Below are 16,953 nucleotides of genomic sequence, written 5' to 3'. Positions count from 1 at the left end.
ATATATGGAGGGCGTACGAAGAAGAAGTTGTATGGTTTGGGGGATTTCTTGATGGACACAATGCTGGCAAGCTTTCAGATGTTTGGGATTATACTTTGTAACCAGTAGTTGAATATATTTGTTAGTGCTTAGACTGCAATAGGGACAAAGTGTTTTATTTGGAAGTTTGGAATGTTGTCAGGGATTGTAGCAGGGAAGTTCTTTAAGGTCTTAATTTCGTTTCAAGCATCAGTAGAAGTGGTGGGTGGGTTAGCTGTTGTATCAAAATCGATTTGTGTGTGGATTTTATTGGATTTGGTTAGAATTGCTTCATGTATGGGACTGGGGTTGTGTGGGAGGCATGGATTTTCTTATTGTTTATCACAGTTGGCTGCTATGGGTTTTATGGTTAATTGTGTTAAGGAAGGAGTGATAATTTTCTGTTTGTCTTCATTCATTAGGTTAGTAATGGTGTTGTTCCAAATCTGGATTTGTTATACTTCTTTGTGTCCGTGTGGTAAGTGCTTTTTCTTGGCTTGGTTAGTTAAGTTGATGAAATGCAATTTAGCATGGAAAGGGGACGAAACAGACCTTCCCTCTTTTCCTCTGACCATATGCCTTTGTTCTGTGGTGGGGTATACCCCAACACTTCAGTTCTCTCTATTCTTGCCCTCCTCCATGTTCAGGTCTGGATAATTATTAGTCTTTCACTTCATCCTTCCATTTCCTTCTCTGTCTTCCTCTTTCCCTTGTTCTTGACAATTCGGAAACATATATCCTCTTCCTCAAAATTTCTTCACCTATCCTCTCCAAATGTATTAATCACTTCAGCACCTAGTTAGCTTTCTAAACCACATTCCACTTACTACTGCACCTTTCTTTACAGTGTCATTCCTTATACAATTGATCTCACATCACATATTGTCCAGCTTCCAACATTACAGTGTGCTCTGAATGTGCTTAAAATGGAGTACTTTCCAAGACTGCTCTAACAAAAGTAATCATAAATGTCTTTACTGTAATGATAATCACAGTAAATTATCCATAAGATACTCCAAAGGGAAGGAAGCAATCAAGCAAGAGATGAAAGGACTTGGAAAAGACATATCTAGAAAAGAAATAAAATTTGTGTTGAGGTTCTTGACTAAAAAAATATCAAGCAAGACCACCCATCATTCAGATACCCAAGTTATTTGTGAAATTCATGATTGCTCTCCATGCTCTTTTCTTGAACATGGCGAATCCAGGACCTTAACCAGTATTCCCAGATGAAGAAACTACCTCCGTAGAATCAAATCATTTAACCTGGTAATCCTGTCTGAGGCACAGAACATCAGCTTCAAAATGCCATCTCAAGTTTCCACGCAACCAATATGTGCACCAAGAAAAAGCTAGAAACATGCTTAAAAGAAAGGGGATATCTAAGCAAGAGAAAATAAGAACTCTTGGACAATTCCCACCGGCTAAAAAGAGTACATAAAAAAACAAATACACCAAAAGGGGGCTGCAGATTATTGCCCTTTCACATATACACCCACATCAAAGACAAAAAGCATGTTATTAGAGCCATTGTGTATTGAAGTCAAAATTAAACAAGAGCCACAGTAGACAAATCCCACTGAATCCCAACTGGCTGAAAGAGGAAGTAGAAAATATAGAATGAACCCATGAACATGCATAACAATGGATGCACAAGAACTCAAAATAATGTGCACTGAAGCTTTCAGCAACCATTTGGAAAATAAAATGCACAAAATTCAAATAGACAACAGACAGCTGGGCAAGTTTTGGAAATCAATAATCATGCTGTTTGAAATCTCTAGCCATCAACCATGATATATCAAATGCCACAATGGAGAGAAAAAAAAAAAAAGGCAAAGGACCAATAGAAAGCTCTCAGGAAATCCTAAGAAAAAATCTATAGCACCTCTCACTGTGTGGGGATACAATCAATCCATCTGCATTAATTTTGATAATACCACAGCACAAAGATAATCATAAAGATGAAGGAAAAACAAAACAATAAAAGTGAATTTTTTCAGTTTATTGCACTAAGTGTAAAAGCTTACAAAGCAACTACTATGTTTAAAAAGAAATTCTACATACAGAGGCAAAGATGTAATTGTACAGCCTCGTATATCCCTAAACATCAAATTTTGCTTCACACATACATGCATTTATCTACATCCACTACTTTTCACATGAATTAACTCATAATTTGTAATCAACTAGATGGTACACTAATGCTGTACAAGTTGAGATCGCAATAATTACGATGAATATTTGTCAAAAAAGAAAATTGTGTAGACATGTGCAGTGGCTGCATGGAGGACATTCTGCATTAGCAACCCTGCTGCCTTGTGGAAACAGGCATTTAACATGTGCTTACTTCGAGCCACATTAAACATTTCAGAACTAAAGGATCAAATTACTTTATCACCACACATGCAAGAAAAAATAAACATGGTGCGGACATGATGACTGAGACATGATGAAGTTATGATGAATTGTAAAGGTAATTCAAATTGCAAACACATTTCTGATAAAAAGTAAAAAAAAAAAAAAAACTAATGAAAAATCTAATTAGGAATGTCCTTCATGTTGCTTCTGTAAATCAAGTTCACACAAGTAATAAACATTATCCTGTACTCAATACTTAAAGTAATCAGATAATCAAACTGAAAATAGTTAATACATCCAGTAGCATCTAATTAACAATGTCTTGTATCTATTCTTCAAACTACAAAAAATAGTAACTTTGCTGATGTATAATGCAACATACATACTTGGGTGTGATGTTTTCTCATTTTTATATTTGTGGAAGAAATAGTACCATTTCAAGCAACTGTCAGCATTTTTTTTAATGAAAATACATCAGTTACAGCACAATATCAAGTGTTAATATATATATTAAATGTTGTTAAGGCATCATAAAGGCACTAAATATGAAGATACAAACGTTAGAATTTCAATTATAAATTCTAAAAAATTCTTACATAACAAAGGAGGACATGACAATTTCACATGAGATGGGATTTTAGGAAATACAACAGTGTCGAAGAAGAGTAATCCATTAACACCGTTCCCATACCATTCCCTTGAAAGGGCACAAACTGAAGTGAACATCAGAAAATCCTCCTTCGTACAATCTATATATCTATCCAAGGCATATTCACAACATAATTAGTTACGATTTCACTATAAAAAAAAATTCATCTACATTACATTCAGATATTTGTATTCTGTTAGCTAAGGTACTACATTACCTAGATGTCAGGAGAGGTCAAATTTTATGGCCTTGCAATACTGATCAATGATATCCTCTCTCTAAATCATCCACAACAATCACACAAATCTCCTAATCTAATGCTAGAAATCAAACATAGCAAGCAAAGTTTAGAATGCAACATTTCAAATGTAAATTATATTACATACCAATGAAGTCTCACTGTATCATTACAATCTATTCAACACAAGATTAGCACCCAAGTATTCAGCAACAACGCTTTAATGACTTGTCACTGTAGTAGTGCAAGTCCTACAGATATCAAATGATGGACTGTTGCCATGTGCAGCCAACAACCAAGCTGCAAATCATCACATATCACAAAATGTTTTTATAAATCTCATGACACAAAATTTGGAGCATGGACTTTAAACATTTCATCAAGATTCTTTGACTGTAAATTCTAGCCATCCTCGCATAAATGCAATTCCTCTCGTGCTATAACAGCAAATCAATGTAGGATTTTCAGTCTCTGTCTCTATGTAAAACAGTTAACAATCTGCAAAATTTAAAACATATATCAAATATGTAGTAATATGGGAGAATCAAAGCTCATCAGCAAGAAGTTATTGGCCATCCATTTAAATTCACCATATTCATGGGAGCTCCCCTCTAGACAGGATATACTATGTAGAAGTAATGACATTCAAAAGATGACAGGCTGCTCCTCTTACATATACAAACTAACAAAAATTCCAAAAATTTTAGTTCTTAAAAAACATATACTTTTTGATAAAAGCCTATTTGGCAGTTAACACTGAGAAAAGGAAATATCAAAATAATTGTATTACCCTACTTTTGGCACCATAATTCAACTAAATATTCACTGCTTTCAAACAGTACTGGTTATTCTTCCACACATGGCAGTGAAGATTTATCACACTCAAAAAACTAAGATCATTACCTAAACATAACATATAACAGCACTCAGGGATGGAACAATTAATCCCTAAGCACAAATAAAAATGTTAGTCTCACTTGACAACTCCACTTAGAATATACAGGACATTAGAAACACTGTTAGTGAGGAAGGGTTTGATCACTTAATACATAATTTGAGGAAATGTGTAAGCAAAGAGGCTGCATCTAATACATTCCAAGAAGAGAAAAGTGTGGCAGTAATAACAGCAAGTGCATACAAACAAATATCTTTATTTGAAGAAAATTAATGTATATCACTGTTCAGGCAATGTGTGGTATTTGTGGGCCACCTGCATACATATAGCATAAGAGATCAAAGGAACTATTGCTATAGCTCTGGTTCATAGGAATTTAAAAGTAGGATGTCATACTGAATGAACAAGACAAAAATTCAGTTCAGAGTCTGTGGTATAACATATGGTACAGAATTAATGAAATCTTTAGTACAATAAAACAATTTTTTAGTATACTATGAGCAATCATACTTCAATGATGGAGTATAAGATGCTCATAAAATCAAATAACAAAAGAACTAGATGTCTCCTTGGTGTAAAATGAAAAAAAAGTCACCCCTGGATGCAGCAGGAAGTGAAGCCTTAATGAAAATGAGGATTAACCCAGACTCTAATTTCTTCACAATCACTTTGCATAGTCTTAGCCCTCCACACCTATCCCATGCATAGCTAATGTACCTACTAGTGCCAAAGCATTTGGATAAAAAAGAAACAGAAATCTGTGGAACTCTGTATGACTCATGTTAACTCGTTCCAAAAAACTAGTGGACAACTTTCCTTCAATTAGTAAAACTAACATAATCAAAACAGATGTCTAAGATCATGTTCTGAATTGGAAAAATTATAAATGGCATAATAAACTGAGTCTGCAGACCACAAAACCTTGCGTAAAAATATAAATTCATCCATAGTAAACAACTTTACCTTCCAAGAAGTGACAATTTATCCTACAATAACCAAATGAAGCAATTTATACATAAGAGATTTAAACTCATAAAGATTTGAATGAGAGAGGGGTGATACAACATTCTCTGAGTACCACAAAAATAAGGCTACCTATTAAAATCTTTGGTCATCAACAATGAACATGATACTGATACACAAAATGTTTCAGCATTAACAGGGTCGTATGTGAAAAACACATTATTAGTATATAGAAGAGGCTGTAATAACACAGAGGTACTGGTACTTTAGATGAACTTAATCCATTATTTGTTGGTATAAGTTATAACTGCAAAATATTCCACTCTATTTCTCCTGTATTACTGTAGGAGTTTTGTGACTAAAAGACCTCCAGCAAAAATTTTTAGGCCTTTTTCCACACAGCTGATGATCATTTGGAAAACAAATGTATACCCACTAACATTTTATGCAAAAGCAAATTAAAGCATCTTGTGCTTACTATTTTTCTTAATATTATCTTTCTTAATGTCAGTCATCTCCAAAGAAAAACAATATTTTCTGAATATTCAGGGTACTTGAAAAATAGACACCTCATTCTGTTCACTGAAGCACCAATTACTCTTTAATGAAGCCTTCATCATTTTTGTGGATAAATGAAGGTTTAGGCTGTAACCAAAAAAAATTTTAGGTTGCTTATTTATACTGTATTACTAACATATTAGCTCATGGAAAAATATGGAAGTGTGAACCTTATATTTCTTAATACATTTCAAGCATTGACACTTCAGCGAATCAAGTCTGAAACTACCTATCCTATCAGGGTGTTACCTTGAATGTCTGCTTCATCTTTCCAAGTAATGGAATTCTTCTAAAGTACCAAGTGACCCAAAACAAACTATGAGTTGTAATGACACACAAAGAAGTAGAGATCATAATGTAATGATGATAATCCTCAAAAGCAGTCATCATGTGTGAGTCAAATCAGATATTAGCTTTTGATTATTCAGTAAATCTGAAATAAACAACTTTTAACCAAAAGCTTGCTCAACAATAGCAGGTTCAGGACTACTTGAATGAAAAAAAAATAGTTTTAAAAACTCTTGGAATAATTTTCTGGTTACCCATACAACTGTTCATTTCTAGACAAAAAGATTTTTGAGACTGCTTATACAATAGTTTGGGAGACTTAATTATTCTTCAAGGGAGTAATCAAAAATGCTCATGTTTTTGTAAGAAAAAACAGCACATTCTATTCAATTTTTTCAATCTTAAAGATTCAATTTCAGCAAAAAAAAAAAGGTCCTGATAAACGTTAAAATGTGAACTACTTGTTTCATGAGATTAAAAATAATACGATTTGCAGTCAGTTGAAACCAAGATATTTGGGATAATCTCAGAATGTAAGCAAACTGGTAAAATTCTAAGAAGTAAGGAATAACAAGAACTATTTGATATGGCATGGTTTGTAATATAGAAATAACACAAGCCACATTATGCAAGTTAATGTCTGCAACAGTTGGATGGATGAGTTCAAGCAGAATTTTGTGTGGGGTAGATGTGAATTTTGTTGAGTTGAGAGGGTGAGGAATGAAGAAATTGGAGGATGACACTATGTTGAAAATTGTGACTTATAAGGTACAGTATAGGGTACTGAGGGTATATAGACATGATTAGATAATTAATGATGTATGAATAACTAAAAGATAAATTTCAGATGTAAGGAAGATACAAAAGAACTGAAAGTAGAAAGGAAGGATGAAATGAGTGAAAGTTGGTGTTTACAAGAGATGAGAGTCTTAATGTAGGATTCAGCAGAAATGTGGAGCAAGTGTGGTGATCAACTATCAGTTCCCCTGTTGTATAACAGTTAGTGTGTAAAATATAGACAGACAGTAAAAGCTTACTAGCTAATCCTAAGACCTTAGGTTCCAGTAAGAATTCGAAGCATACATCAGAGATTCCTTGAACCAGAACACATAATTTTGTATCCCGACAAAAACAGTTTTGCTATACATATGTGTGGATAAATGCTTCCAACCAAAAAATGAAAATATCTGAATTCAATAACGAATGAAACTATTTCATTTTCATATGGTTATTATTGTAAAATACCTTACAAAATGATATTAATCACTCCAAGAAATAGATTCAATAAGGTTTGACAGTCTCAAGTAATGATGTCCTTAAATCATAAAGTCTACAGTACATCAAGAGTAAAGACAACTTACACCTCCTTTTTTGAAAAGAATAGAGCTTTGATACATTTCCTCTGACATTGCCTATAATCAGTGCATGATTTATGGAATTGGCTTGCCACCACGAGCCTGGATCTCATGTAGTTTTTTGAGACGTTTCTTTAACTCCTGAGGGAACTTCTCATAGCATTTCTTACATATCTGAAAAAGAGAAGAAAGTTGCCATTAATATGGCAAAGAAGTCTTTAAAAATGTTGACCTAATATGCAAAATCTTTGGTTTGAATAAAATGAGTAGTCTTTAAGGAAAATCCATCCACTACATTTAAGGAAAAGCATAAGATATTGCTTCTTGTTCAAACAGTTTTGCTTCTCAATATGAATTTTTTGACCTGAAGGCCTAAATCCAATACTCAGACCAGAAGCAGATACCTGAATGTTGGTAAAGCTATTAGTCAAAGTTGGCATCACCAATGCATGTATGAATGTACAACAATAAAATAAACAGTGACCAAGAATGATGGTTACCTAAATACCTGCATAAAAATGTAAAGTAAAAGTAAGGATATAAGAAATAATCAAAGAAAAGTAAATGGGGAAACAAATATATATGGCAAGGTGGCTGGAATGGAAAGCACTGCAGTTGAATCTTTTATGGAAGGGGACAACTGTGCTGGAGACTGGTTAGTAAGGATTTTCAATGTGAGTATGGATCATGCTGAGGTGCCTGAGGTTGGCAGAATGCATGTAGCATGCCAAAAGATAAAGATAAGAGGGAAAAAGGTGAATGTATGAATTACAGAGGTATAAGTTTGCAAAGTGTGCCTGGAAAGTTGATGACTGACAGTGTGGTAGCATGAACAGAGCACTGGATTGGGTTGGAGCAATGAGGTTTCAGGGGTGGTAGAGGACATGTGGATCCGGTATTTGCTTTGAAAAATGTGTGATGAATTCTCATAAAAACAGAAGAATTTGTATGTGGCATTTACAGATCTAGAGAAAGCATATGACAGCACTGATAGGGATGCTTTGTGGAAGGTACTATGAATATATGATGCGGGAGGGTAGTAAAGAGTTTTTTCTATAAAGTAAGGCATGTGTAATAGTAGGTGGAGAGGAGAAAAGAAAGTTCAAAGTGAAGGTTTGTTTGTGGAAGGAGCGTGCGATATCACCAATGCTGTTTAATCTATCTATGGATGGGGTGGTGAGGAAGGCAAATGCAAAGGCTTTGGAGACAGGGCAAAGTATGCAGTTTATAGGAGGTGAGGGAGCCTACGAAGTGAATTAGTTGATGTCTGGTGTCTGTTGATGACAAGGTACTGGTGGTAGATTTGAGTGAGAAACTGCTGAAGTTATGTCTGCATTTGGAGTGCTTGTGATAGGAGAGTGAGTGTGAATAAATGCCAGGTTATGAGGTTTAACAGTGTAAAGAGACAGGTTAGTTAGGGGTGTATGTTTGAATGGATGAAACTTGAAAGTAATGGGGTGTTTTAAATGTCTTAGAGATGACACTGCAGCAAATGAAGCAATAAAAGTGGAGGTAAGTCATACAAAGGGTAAGGGAGTGAAGGTCTTGAGAGCACTGAGGAATATGCAGAATGAGAAGTCACTGACTGAGAGTGTCTGGGTTGGAGAGGCCTATTGTTGTTGCACTTTACTGAAAGCCAAACATGTTGAGAGAGTGCTGTAATGGGAGCACCGTTGCTTCATTGCAAGGGTATTTCATATTTGTGGTTGGTACACAGCCAGTGATATCTCTGTACACACTACCTCATGCTAAATTTGCTTTTGAATGGGAGAAAGACCTGGCAGGTGGGGCATATCTTAAAGTATAGCAGATGATTTGTTTGTAAAGGATGCTGAGTGATTCTTTTTCTTGTTTAAATCTGGTGCCAATTTGCATTCTGCAGGCATTTACTTTTGAGTACCCCTTTGTGTTAGTGTGATTGATGTGGAGAGTAAATATCATGTTTTTGTAACCCATGATGACTACAATGGTTGATGGCTTGTTCAGTGGTAGTGACTGTCCATTCATTGTAGCTAGACTTGAGTCTGTCAGAGGTTAAAGGAGAGATTAAAGATTTCTTGTTAAGTCATCATTCCAACTATCGAATGAAGTACTGCATGTATGATATTGGTCCTGAGGTGTCAAGCTGCTACAACATGATTGTGAGATTGTCTGCATATGAGAGTCCTTCAAGCTGAGGTTTGCTTGAGGTAATGAGAGGTAAAGGAGGAAGAGACTGAAGAAAGCTGGAGAAAGAGTCTTCCCTCAGATATTCTACGGTAAAGTTTGTTTCAGATGTGAAGCTATTGTGAGTGACTCGAGCAAGGCAGCCAGCTAGGAAACTGGCCATCCACTTTTAGTTCTTGTTGTGGAGGGTGGCATCCGATATTTTTTGTATGAGGATGTGTTAGGCACAATGTCAAATGCTTTGTAGATATCTAGTGCTGCTACTCTACATACTCCTGCCACCCAAACAACTCCATAACTAACTACTGACTCCAAAATGGAAATAAAAAGTATATTTCTGCCTTACATTTCAGCAATCTTTACCCACAGATCACCCTAGGCCCAACAAGTACAGCACTAAACAAATGCCCCTTCCATCTCGGTCTTAAGCTCCATCCTACCAGACATACACCCATCTGAAACCACAGTCCTCGGATACATATGAGTCACATCTTCATTTCTCCATTTTCGACATATCCCATCCCTACAATGCTATTGGCATTTCAACATATCCCAAGACCCGTTAAGTTGACAATGCGACTACAACAACGAAGACAAAGAGCATTTACTAATAAAATGCTTTGCATTATCTACATGCACATAGATGCAAACACATCACTACATTTTATGATGTATGGTCCCTACCAGTGGATGATGAGAGCCAAAAGCACTAGAAAGCGTGGATATACTTAATACCTAATATGTCTGGGAAAAATCCACATTAGCTGCTCAGTTTGGAATATGAAAAAGGCAACATGGGATACAGACATATGAACAAAAACTTTATAATTACCAATAAATGAGTTCATCTGTCTAAAGGTATATACAGTCAGTAATAAAGATTTGAAAAAGCTAAATATTTTCAGGAATACTGCTTCAAACACAAATGATTACCAACTACAGATAAAAAAAAGCATAAACAATGAATTAACCATTACTTACTGGCTTTTGGTCAAACTCAAAGAATTTGGTTTTCTGTGTCATTTTAATGTCACATACAGCACAGGCAAAGTGATGATGACACCAAGCTTTGTTGAGGGCTATTACCACTGTGGATAAACAAGACATAATCAATGTGTTTTGCTAAACACAGAACAATAAAACCAACAAATATGAATTAGTATTTCTACATTTTGGATGAGAAGCACTGTTGCATATTGTAATCTACCTAAATAAGAGTATGATGAGATTATGGCAGTGGTCATCATGTCTTTAATAATCTAAAATCATAAAAAAGATGAAAAGTAGACAATAACCAAAATGTTGGTGAAAATATAATATAATTCATCCTTCAAACAGAGAAAACAGCAAAAACTGACAAAGGTAACTGGAAGTTTCATATCCAAAGGTATTATCTATTAGAATCCCAATATTCATTGCTATTACTAAGCATTGACAAGAAAATGATCACCCTGTAGATCCTTACAACCCAGTCACACTGTGCCTCTCATCAGACTATTCTACCTTACTAGTAATGTCACTGAATCTGTCTTAATTGCTAATACACAGTAATAACTTTAACCTATCCGCAGGTAGCTTTAAAGCACATCCTATCATAAACCAAATCATTAAAAAAGAGCTATAAAGGCAAGACAGCATAAAAAGAGTTACTGAATACACATCTCACTACCCAGGGCAACCATCCCCTCATAATCTCACTTCATCACAAGGTACTCTCTACTTTCCTTTTACCAGCTAGAACATAAGTTTCTACTCTGGCATGGCAGTAAGAGGGTGTACAGGTTTGTGTGCCCATGTTAGGGGTTAAATATCTGCAAATTGTTCACACCTAATGAGGTGAATTTCTTCTGTGAAACATGTTGTAGTGCTTTGTAAAGTTTCAGTAAACTAAAGTATCTATACCCTAACTGAAGTGCGATTATCCCTTCATCTATCTATTTCATATATTATACTAGACCACTGTTTCCAGTGATTAAGTACAATAAATAAACAAATAATATACATACACATATATACACATGTACATATTCATATAAGCTCACCTTTATACATTCCCAGTGCCACCTCACCCTACAGGAAACAGCATTGCCACCATCTGCGACAGTGAGGTAGTGCCAGGAAACACAGTGAGAAAGGCCACATTCACTCACATCAATTCTCTAGCTGTCATATGTAATGCCCTAAAACCACAGCTCCCTATCCACATCCAGGCCCCAGAAACCTTTCCATGATATACCCCATACATTTCACATGCCTTGGTTCAATCTACTGATGGCACATCGACCCTAGTACACCATATCATTTCAATTCACCCTTTCACCCTCCTGCATACTCAGGCTCAGATCACTCAAAATCTTTAACTCCAGCCTTCGACCTCCAATTTGATACCAACTCCTGACTTCACTACCAAGACATTTCTAAACCATTCTACCACTTTATCCTTGAGCATTGTTTTGCTCAGAGCCAAAACATCCAGGTTTCTTTCCTCAAACATACTACCTATGTCTCCTTTTTTCTTGTAACATCTACACACATTCAGAGACCTTAATCTGAGCTGGTTAATAAAAAAAATGAGATAATCATGATAGAGAGTATGATACAAGAATGCTGTACAGGTATATGAATTCAACATGCCATGCTGACATACGTCCGACTTGTATCCATTTTGAGATCCAATCAGTCAGTCAGAATGGAACTTGGACGTATGTCAGGGAGGGGGTGTATATATCTTTCTTTCACACTTGTTTGTCATTTCCTGTGTTAGCGAGTAGCATCAAAAAAAGATGATATAAATTCATTTCTCTATTCATCAATTACTGAATCAAAACCACAGCCATCTATCTACAACCAGACCCCACATACCTTTATGTAATTTCCCCTGACCAATTCATATGGCCTGGTTCAGTCAAATGAGAGTAAATAACCCCCTGTATATCAGAATGCTCAAACTCACCCGATCCTGTAAATGCCTTACACCATCCTGCATGTTACGGCTCAGAGCACTCAAAATCTTTTTCACTCCACATATACATAGAGATGTTATAATTTCAATGACAGACATATATAAGCTTTATGGTTATATCAGGTTTGAAAAAAATTCAATTAATACACTTTAAGGTGTAAATTGACACCTTTAAGGGAACTGTCTTAAGAATTAATGCTATATTCAAAGACTTATAGAGTCATTTAAGCTACATCTGTATGTAAATGGGTTAAAGGGAGAAAATTTATATCTTTATCTATTCTATACCTGTTTGCCATTTCCCAACATAGTAAATAATTGTGAGGAACAGACAACTGACTCTTAGACGAAAAAGTGTTTTACTGACTGTAAATCATGCTCCCTCTTTTAGCTACAGAATCCTGTCATTAAAAAACTTCCTCATAAGAACAGTTTTTGTATGAAAAAATGGACGAGAAAAAGCATGAAGGCTAAAAACAAAAAACAGAGGATAAGCATACGGAGTAATCAAGGAAAAGATAAGTCCTAACCTTGAAGAAAGTTCTGGACACTACTTCAACACTACAGAGCAACAGATTTTCAACTTCCTAAATAGTGTATAATCAACTTTGAAAAGAGAACATCTTGAAAATGAAGATATCACACAAAAGATAAGACACTAAAAATCATGAAAAAGAATTGCAAAATACAAACTTACCATCACCATAAATAACTGCATTGCAAACAAAGCACAGGTTTCCAAATAACTCATGATAGTGAGTCTCACAATATGCAAGGCCTTTCCGTTCATAATGGCGATTACCCATGAATGGTTTCTCACACTTGGCACAAACAAAGTGCTCCACATGCCAGTGTTTGCCAAGAGCTGTTACTACTCGCTCTTCAATGGGACGACGACATGCTCCGCAAATTGGAATACCCATTTTGTCATGGCAACGAAGACAGTATAGCTCATTCTGAAAAAAGAAAAAAATCGGTTAATTTTTTTCAAAAAAGAGAGTCATGGTTTTACCCAGGACCACTTTCCAAAGGCTCCTGCAGCCTAAGGCTGGACTACTTCCAGTACCTGGAAAATGTGTACCACATCAGAATAAGTTCTCTAATGAGACTGTGCTTCCAGCAATACAGCCTCGACAAAGATGACTTTTCACTTGCAGTGTATCTTCAAGCAGGTGTAATCTGGGAACACCAATCAATACCTTTACAGGTATATGATAATAAAAAGCTACACATATGCACCATCAGTTCTATATAACAGTATCTAAGCACTCAAATACAGCATACCTTATGTTGATCATTGGCCTAAGTCAATTCTTTTGACAGAAGAACTTTATTAACGTAAAGCAGCTAGAAATCCTCTTCCTTATGGTCTCTCTCACAGTAAGGGGATTATTTCTTGAAATACACCTTTGTGTTATCAGTTTTCTGTATGAATTCATCCAAAATCCATTTCTACTTGCCATTTCTTTCCAAACTACTGTTTTCCTTAACTCTACAACTCATCTCCTATGGTTATCTCATGTCTGGGAAACCCCTCATTTCCTCTAAATGCTCCTATTTACCAGATACTCCATTTACTAACTTTGGTTGCCCATAGAAAGAATTCCATTATAAAGGATATGCCTACAACTCAACTTAAGATGTTTCAATTTGAGACCTTTTGTACACTAAAGAATTCACATACATATTTGACTTGCAACAAAAATACTACCTACATGAGATAGATAAAAAAAAAAAGATAAAATACTCTTCCTTTAAATTTTCAGTGCATAAAATAAAATTTTCTTTAATACACATTCCAGGATTTTCTAAAGTATTTTTGCACTTATAAAGCTGAGGCAAAGCACAATTTGATTCATATATCCTCAACTGGTAAATAGTCATATCCCACCTGCCAGAGGTCCATTAGTAAGCAATAAATTACCTGACATATGCTGTAGATTGTGTACACTGATATACCTGCTACCCCATTATCTATTGTCTCCAGAGTGTATTCATTTCAATATGGCTTTCAGAAATGTTAAATGATGCTCAAAGGTGTACAGGATGTATGGTCATCATTCTTGAAATGAAATTATAAGTGCTCAGGAGGTCTGGTGGTAAGAAATTTTTTGTCTGGCACTCCATTGATACATGATACAATAGTGTAAAAAAAAGCCTATTCCTAATCATTAATCCATCCCCATTCCACTCTACCAGTACCTCAACTCCTTGTCACCATAGTTTCTGGTAAGTTTCCATTAAATATCATCCACATTCCCTGTGATATGGCAACAACTATTGAATCACAGTTCAAGGGGTGACATGGACAAGCTATGTACCTTCCCTGTCCATCCCTTATCCTACCCATTTCCATTCTGTCAATACCTCAAGCTCTGATTATCACATTTTCCAGTAAGTTTTCTTTAATATCATCAAAATAAATGGGGAGAGAGAGTGATGTATTGTATCTTAACCTACGATGCTTCATAAATGTTGCATAGGAAAGAGTCTGATACAGCAAAGTTTGACAGGAAAATACTCCTCCCTTTTACAAGCCTGATTTAATTTGTTTAGCTTATAATAATTCGACTTGTGAAAGGTGTTCCCATCACAAGTTGGGGTATACATATACAGGATTGCTTTCAAAGTCTGATCCAGCAAAATTTAACAGGAAAATACTCCTCCCTTTTACAAGTTTGATTTAATTTGTTTAGCTTATAATAATTCGACTTGTGAAAGGTGTTCCCATCACAAGTTGGGGTATACATATACAGGATTGCCTTCAATGTCACATGTTTAATATTTACGTATATTTATATTGCAGCCTACATTTGTACATATCCTTAAAATCAAATCATCATTAAAAGATGTACCATCACTTTTCTCATTTACTGCCTCCCCTTTTGTGTACTTCCATCTATGACCTTCCTTTATTCATACATGAATGTCAAAGTAATCCTTACCATTTTTGCACCTTGCTTCTTGTGTGAACAGCTGATAAATGCATTTTTCATGTAAGAGTAACATCAACATGCAGCTTTTTTTTTGGCAAATTATCTGAACAGCTATTACCTCTGCAACATTTAAGGGTTTATATCTCTTTTACTTAACATATTGAAGGATGATTTAGATCTTTGCATTACACCAGAATTTTCAAAATAAATGCAATATACAGCTATGTCATTCATGCTTCTGTCAAATTTCTCCATTTTTCTTCAATATAAGGGAACATCTTTAAACTTCAGGTATTCTTCTCCCTTAATAATGCATTCATGAAAAAGTATTCTTAATCATATTTAACAAATGAAACAATACTAAATATACCTTTCCTTCAATCAGAAGCAACTTCAAACTTCTTTCTTTTCTTTCATACTATTTGCCATTTCCTGCCTCAGCACGGTAGAGTTAAGAACAGAGGACTGGGCCTCTAAGGGAAAATCCTCACCCGGCCCCCTTCTCTGTTCCTTCCTTTCTTTCTCCCCTATCCCCAGGGATAGACTTATAGACTTAACTTCAAACTTATCCACTTTTAATTTTTTCATAATCATACAAGACTTACCATTTCATTAGCTGTATACCCAGGTCGACTCTTAACCTCCCTAGCATCAGCAGTCAACTCACTGCCACAAGAAGCACAGTTGAAGTGGTATGGATGGAAGGTGTCTCCACGCCAGCGCAATGGCTCACCATCAATTGTTGCACTGTTTAAGATTGAAAAAGAAAAATCCCTCAGCATCTTCTACATAAAGTTCATCTGCTCCACCCTAAACTATGCCTCACATGCCTAGTCATCCACACAGCTAAAGGCAAACATAAGATAGTTGCAAACCTCATATAGAGCACTCAGAATAATCAGTGGATGACCAGCATCTATACACATTCAACACCAACACAATGAGACAAAAATACTAACAGGAACATATTACTTCAATAACTTACTCATCCCATACATTGCAACAGCATTATAGCCCTCCCAACCAAGCCGCTAAACACTAACCACCAGCTCCAAAGGAAAAATGAAAAGCTTATCCATGCTTTGCACTTCAGCAACCTATACTTACATACGCCTCCTTTCCAATAAACAAAATGTGGACAAAACCTAGACGCACCAAAATTATTTACAACAAGCATTAAACCAATAGCCTTCCATCCAAATCTTAAACTCAACACCAACAAACATTCTCTCATCTGAAACTATACTCCAGAGGCATGTAAGAGTTACACTTCTTATATGTATTCTGGACAACATCCACTTCTTCAATACTATTCCATATCTTATTTTATTTTGCTTTGTCGCTGTCTCCCGTGTTAGCAAGGTAGTGCAAGGAAACAGACGAAAGAATGGCCCAACCCACCCAAATACACATGTATATACATACACGTATACACACGCAAATATACATAACTATAAATCTCAACGTATACATATATACATACGCACACAGACATGTACATATATACACATGTACATAATTCATACTGTCTGCCTTTATTCATTCCCATCACCACCCTGCCACA

At 35.6% G+C, this 16,953-nt stretch overlaps 1 protein-coding gene across 2 annotated transcripts in view; it reads right to left on the bottom strand.

Moving 5' to 3' along the window:
* Nucleotides 1-2,008: 2,008 nt before the first annotated feature.
* The window catches only part of stck (LIM zinc finger domain containing stck), a 38,278-nt gene continuing 23,333 nt past the window's right edge, over nucleotides 2,009-16,953 (bottom strand). For both annotated transcript variants that reach the window (XM_071690689.1, XM_071690688.1), the window contains 4 exons: nucleotides 15,995-16,136; nucleotides 13,151-13,409; nucleotides 10,473-10,579; nucleotides 2,009-7,499 (listed from right to left, as the gene is read on the bottom strand). In XM_071690689.1, the coding sequence (XP_071546790.1) occupies nucleotides 7,401-7,499; nucleotides 10,473-10,579; nucleotides 13,151-13,409; nucleotides 15,995-16,136 (607 nt within the window). In that variant the 3' untranslated portion in view covers nucleotides 2,009-7,400. The remainder of the gene's footprint in view (nucleotides 7,500-10,472; nucleotides 10,580-13,150; nucleotides 13,410-15,994; nucleotides 16,137-16,953) is intronic.

This window comes from Panulirus ornatus, chromosome 48 (assembly GCF_036320965.1).
Source record: "Panulirus ornatus isolate Po-2019 chromosome 48, ASM3632096v1, whole genome shotgun sequence".
In the NCBI taxonomy this organism is placed as follows: domain Eukaryota; kingdom Metazoa; phylum Arthropoda; class Malacostraca; order Decapoda; family Palinuridae; genus Panulirus; species Panulirus ornatus.
The sequence above is the reverse complement of the archived record's forward strand: the minus strand, read 5'-3'. Positions and strand labels throughout refer to the sequence as shown.